The sequence below is a fragment of the Juglans microcarpa x Juglans regia genome, chromosome 4D (assembly GCF_004785595.1).
Source record: "Juglans microcarpa x Juglans regia isolate MS1-56 chromosome 4D, Jm3101_v1.0, whole genome shotgun sequence".
NCBI lineage: Eukaryota > Viridiplantae > Streptophyta > Magnoliopsida > Fagales > Juglandaceae > Juglans > Juglans microcarpa x Juglans regia.
Genome location: NC_054600.1, coordinates 26865325 through 26871708, shown reverse-complemented (window position 1 = coordinate 26871708; position 6384 = coordinate 26865325). Strand labels below are relative to the sequence as shown.

The 6384-nt window shown below is 39.8% G+C and overlaps 1 protein-coding gene across 1 annotated transcript; it reads right to left on the bottom strand.

The window, feature by feature from the left end:
* Nucleotides 1-2149: 2149 nt before the first annotated feature.
* LOC121261375 (24-methylenesterol C-methyltransferase 2) lies at nt 2150-3497 on the bottom strand. Its single transcript, XM_041163715.1, has one exon. The coding sequence runs from the start codon at nt 3437-3439 to the stop codon at nt 2372-2374; it is 1068 nt and encodes a 355-aa protein (XP_041019649.1). The 5' UTR covers nt 3440-3497; the 3' UTR covers nt 2150-2371.
* Between the last annotated feature and the right edge of the window lie 2887 nt (nt 3498-6384).

Genomic DNA, 6384 nt, shown 5'->3' with positions numbered 1-6384 from the left:
GCGCGTCTTCTAGCTTAAAGACGAGAGTTGTGAGCTGCAGAGATGATAGGGCTTGACTGGAAACAGGGCTAGCACGTGGAGACTCAGTCTCCAAGTGGGAGATTGTTGGGGTATATGTGGAGACTAGTTTTGGATCTGAAAAAGTGTTTGCTGAAAGTTGGCTCGAGCGAAAATCAAGTCATAGAAGTTCGCTCAAGTACCGCTAGACACTCCTCTCGAGCGAGACACAAACTCTAGTATTCGTTCGACACCCCACTTGAGCCAATGTTCATTTGGTTGTTCGCTCGAGTCGCACTATTGTGTGAGAGAGTAAAAAGTTATAGAGTGTGAGTTGAGATTAAGTGCTTGTAATCTCCCTTGGTTAATAAGATTTCTACAGTTCCTGTGGACGTAGGCAATTTGTCGAACTACGTATATTGTACAACGTGTACTTGATTGTGATTGTTTTACTTTATTTGCCATCGTTGGTGTGTGTTTTGCATAACATTCCACAACAAATACAACTATAATTTTGGGAAAAAAAAAAAAAAGAAAAAAAAAGACAAGGGAGCATAAGATTTCAAAAATATTCCAAAGACAGATAACTAGAAGGATAGATATCTATAAACCCGCTTCAAATTTCAACTTTGTACCCAAACCAGTCGCACGCAACATGCACAAATCCCCACACACGCATGGAGGAAGTGGCTTGAAAATAAAAGGGAACGTCAATAAAATTTGGCAAAGTCTTGCCGTCTCAGTACCCTTTATGCAAGCCATTTTAGAGTATTGATATTGGATTAATCAAATACCTTTTCATCTTCAAATTTAATAAATATCATCCATATTTACTCCACTTTGAATTAGCTAAATTATTTTCATCCAAAATATAAGTTACAGTAAATTTATTCTTCTTTTCAAATATGAAAAGAACTATAGCAAGTCTATAAAAGTATTTTTTGAAATTGTTATATTATAGATAAGAGATTTTTATTTATATATGAGATTTTACAATCTATATACATATGAGATTATTATATTATAGATTGTATTGTGAAAATGAAAATGAATATAATTGTTAGAGACTATTGAAGATTATGAAAATAAAATGAACAAGTAATTAAAAAATAAAATTAATTTAAAAAATATAAAAATATAAAATAAAAATATTTTATTATTATAGAGAGTGATGACTAATACAATGTAGTCTTTAAGTTTTGAATGATTAATTAAAAGTGAAAAAATTATATATTAGTTAAAATTTAAAAAATATGATGGTCAATCCAATGCTAATGCTCTAAAAAATCAAAAGATGTGCCACCAAAATTATGTTTGGAGGACAACACTTGCCGAGTAGGAACGCATGCCTTCCAAAATTAGCCTATACACACACTTCCGCTTGAGGATGCTGTGAAAGGTAGCCACTTTTGGGGGATAAAAAAGGGTATAAAAACTAACTTCGCTAATGTTCCTAGATTGAAATTACTAAATAAACAAAAATAGAGAACTAAATTCCTTTGAAAAATTTTAGACATAAACTCCATACTACTTAAAAATATATTATTTTATTCTTTTACCTTCATTATGAAATATATGTGTAAAATAATAAAATTACATATTTTTAAATTGTGTAAAGTGTGAAACTTTTGTATAGCACAATTCAATTTCTCCGGTCATGAGTGGTTTAGTTTTTGGGACATTGCCACGAATGATGCCGACCAATTTTAAGAATTAGAATTATCATTCAAAAGGCCTCATGACAACTTTCATGGTCGTGGACACACAAAGTCTGTACCCAAGAGAACAAAACTTCCATGCTAATTGTGACAGCGTTGAAACATGCGGAGTGGGGTGTGGTCCATATACCCTCTACTTTGTAGCCCTCGCGTAGGGGGACCGTTGCTAGATGCCGCGCATTACATGACAAAACTATAACAAAATTTGGGCAGATTTTCGCGGGATATTGACAATGTGACGCGATACAAAACAAAACAGCTGTGCAAGAGTCAATACACAGCGGTGGCCACTAAGCAACAAGCATGTGTCTCCCTCCCCTCCATCCATGTGCGATCAGTGCGCGGCTCACACGGCAGACGAGTTTCGCCGGTTCTCACTCACGCACACTCAACTCCTCACTCTCGAGTGTTCACGACCAAAGACACCCAACAAATTATAAAATTCAAATTTCTTTCAAACAACTGAAAGATTAAAATTCTGAGACCAAGATCCAACCACTGGCTTAAATTCCCAAAACAAAGATACAAAGATAAAAGAAAATTGAAATTAAAGGAAAAATTAGGAAAAAACTAAGCAAAACTAGAAGTAACAGGCGGTTGGAACAAGGGGGTAGCACAGGAAGGAAGTATGAGGTGGTTACCTCAGCGACCATTGATTACTCGGGCTTTCTGCAGAGGATCATGTGCATCGGAGTGAAAATACCGGTCTCGCCACCTCGGGTCAAGTGGTCGGCCGTCACGAACAGCATCTCGTGCACATCGACCGTCCCTTTGGGCGCTATCCCCAGGGCCGAGAGTATGGTGACGAGAATGTGATTCCTCCAGTAGGCGATTCTCCCCATCTTCAACCTCGTCCACCACGGCTGGGCCGGGGGCTTAGCCAGATCTCGTTCCTTCACGATCTCGAACCCTACCTTTCTCGCCGTCTCGGCTATGTCCTTGTAGTTTCTGAGCCCAGGCAAGGCATCCCCTCTCTCGATCCCTTGGATGATATCCACGTGCTCGGGGTTATCGGCGCTGTACTTCTCCGTCGTGACCCACTCGTACGATACGTAGAGAGATCCAGGCTTCAGAACCCTAAAGATCTCGGCGTACACCTCCTCTAGCTTCGGCGCGTGACAGGTCGCTTCGATCGAGTACGCGCCGTCGAAGCTGTTGTCCTGGAATGGCATCCCGAGGAAGTTACCGCACACCACTTCGCAGAGGTCTTCAAGGCCTGCCTTCTTGTTATGCAAACGCGCGCGATTCACTTGGTACTCGTTAATCGTTATGCCCACGACTTTGGCGCGCGAATGGGAGGCGATGGCACGCATGGGCCCTCCGACGCCACACCCGACGTCCAGAATTCGATCCCCCGGTTTAACGTCGATGAGATCGACTGCCATCTCCTCGTGAATGCGCGTAGCATCGCGGTGGGACTTGCCGGGGATGGAAGGGGAAAAGTGGAAGGACTGGCCCCAACCCCACTCGTATATGTCGGTGACCAGATTGTAAAATGTGTCGACGAAGTCTGGAACTTTCTCGGCAGTTTCAATCTCTTTGGGGCGGCGGAAGAATGACCAGTATTGCTTGTAATTATCTTGAACTTTCTCAGCTGAGATTGAGCCACCCGATAGATCTACGGCTCGTTTGCCCTTCTGTTCGGCAGGACCCAGAATGCAAACGAACCAGAAGAGTCCACCGGCAAGCAGAGCCCCAGTACAGAAAAGAGCAAGAGAATCCATTGGGTTCAGAGAGAAAAAAGAGAGAACAGAGTGATGCAAATAAATGCTATAATCGCTTTTATTCCCGTTTGGAAAGAACCAAATAGTCTTTACCGACGCTAGTTGCACGCTCATGGCGCGTGGATCAAGTTTCTGAGTTGAACACGTGGCTGTGGAATATATAAACAACGGAGATCAAGATGTGGACACTATCAAATCTGACTGTATATATTAATTATTTAATTTTATTCTGAAAATATTTTAAATGTTAATTATAAATATTTGGTTAAAATTAAGTATAAAAATGTGAAGTTAACGAATTGACGTGAATCGTGATTTATCGTAATTGATCAATTATTATTATTTTTTAAATCAAAACCTATAACCTCTATTTTCATATTCATCATCTGTTTTCAATACATGACGTATTCTGTAAAATAACTATCGTAGCCCTCAGGCCATCTTCTATCCCCACTCTTTTTCCATTTACAATATAAGCAAGTTTTGCTAAAATTAGCTACATTATTTCCTTTCTTATAAGTGTTTAACTATTCACATTTCTTGCTGTAACTCATGAATTTTTATTGTATTTTTTGGCTCTTTCACTTATTGCAACTCTTTTATTCTTGATGAAACCTAATCTATTCTGTTATTTCTTTCCTTATCTTTCTCCCTGAAACTTCTCACCAAAGTTCCACTACATACCAGAGTCTTCTCGCTCTCGTCTGAACAGGTGATTTCGGTTAAGTGAGAGAGTTAACTTATACTCCCTAAGGGTATGAAGGTGGTTGATTCGCTACTCTAGTGGCGAGTGTGGGGGACGATAGATGGTATTGAGGAGATCTGTGACCAACTGAATCTAAATGAGGAAGAATCAAATCTGATTAAGATGAACCTATGCAATCGAGAGGAGCTGGAGAAGAAGGGGGACAGGAGCTTGGTGGGGAAAGTATGCGCGGAGAGAACCTTTGCAAGAGACACCTTAAGATCAATGATGGAAATGATTTGACATGTAAATGAGAAAATGGAGTTTCATGAGATTTGAGCGAATTGTTTTGTCATTACTTTCGGGAAACAGGGTGATAGAAATAAAATTTTGAAAGGATGCCATTGGCTCTTTGATAACTGTCTCTTTGCACTTAAGATGTTTGATGGAAGTACACATCCCCATTTGTTTGATTTCTCTAGAGAAAATTTATGGATTCAGATGTACAATCTGCCGCTTGGAGGGATGAATCGTAGCATGGGATAGTTGATTGGGAAATCGATTGACAGAGTATGGAAAGTGGATGTGCAGGATGATCAAATGGCTTGGGGCCGATGTCTAAGAGTCAAGGTTGAATGTGATTTAACAAAGAAGCTAGCAAAAGGAAGAACAATCATGTTTGAAGGTCAGAGAATGTGGATCCCTTTTAAAGTACGAGAAGCTACCAAAAATTTGTTTCAGATGTGGATGCATTCTACATAACAAACAAGCTTGCAATGAGGGAGATACATCTGGAGGGTCAACTCAATTCGGGATATGGTTGAGAGCTCCTGTTGACAATCGGAAGAAGACTAAGAGGAGAAGGGAAATTAATAATCAAGATAAGGAATATGATCCTAGTAATCTATCGAGGGAAGAATCTAATCTGGAAATGGTTGTAAGCGTGGGTGAAAAAAATGAAAAAGTTAAAAGAGAATGTTGAAGAGGGGAGGAAGGAAGAGAAGAGAGTTGACAGGGGAATGGAGGGGTATGTGAGGGACATGGCCATGTTGAAGAGGCTTTGATAGTAAAACTTGTTGATCAATCCTCTCCAATAATAAGATCTGTAGAGAATGACATAATGAAGGATAATGGTAGTAAAAATTCAGAGAGTGCTGCTGAAGTAAATCTGAAGATCCAAAAGCAGGTGGAAAACAGAAGGGAAATGTATGGAAGCGAAGAGCACGAGGGAGGCGTGTTTCAGGTGAATCTCAAAACTTTGTGTCTTCTTTAAAAAGATGTTTATTAGATTCTGTTGAGGGTGGTGAGGGGGAAATAGATGAGGGAAGGGAGAAAAGGCCTATAATGGACTCTGATGTTGGTGGATTAATGGTAGTTGATTTAATGGTGAAGGCTATGAAGCAGCCTCGCCAGTCGTTATGAAACTACTAAGTTTGAACTGTCGAGGGCTTAGGAACCCTCAGACAGTTTAAGATTTTAGCAATTTGGTTAAGGAAAAGTCGCTCAAAATTGTGTTTCTAATTGAGACCATGATAAAGAAGAGTAGATTGGAGAGTGTGAAATATAGATTGAGGATGGAGAGATGTTTTGTTGTTGATACGATAGGGAGGAGAGGGGGATTGGGGCTGCTCTGGAAAGATAAGGAAGTGGTTAAGATTTTGAATTACTCGCAGTGGCATGTGAGTGCCAAAGTTTATGAAAAAGATAGGAAAAGCTGGGTGTTTACGGGTTTTTATGGGCATCCGGATACTGCTAAAAGAAATAAGTCATGGGAGCTTCTGTCAAGGTTAAAACCAGTTGATAATTCAGCTTTGTGTGTAGCAAGAGATTTTAATGAAATATTGACTTAGCATGAAAAGGTGAGAGGGAGGTTGAGAGTCGAAAGCCAGATGGTACAGTTTTAGGAAGTTCTGGAGAGTAATGGACTGTTTGATTCAGGATGTGTGGAGAATCCATTTACTTGAAGTAATGGCCACACATATGAGACTTTTACAGAAGAGAGACTCGACATATTTGTAATGAATAATGGTTGGAAAAGTCTGTTCAAAGAAGTAGTAGTAGAGGGGATTGTGGCTAGATGCTCAGATCACAAACCAATAATACTTACGATCATGGGGGGAAGGAATGAAAGAAGGAGAAGACAACACCTGTTTAAATTTGAGGCAAGTTGGCTAAAGGAGGAGGAATGTGAGAAAATAATTGGGGCAGTGTAGTATGGTAAAAAGCAATCGCATGAACCTATGAAGCAAGTGCATAATTT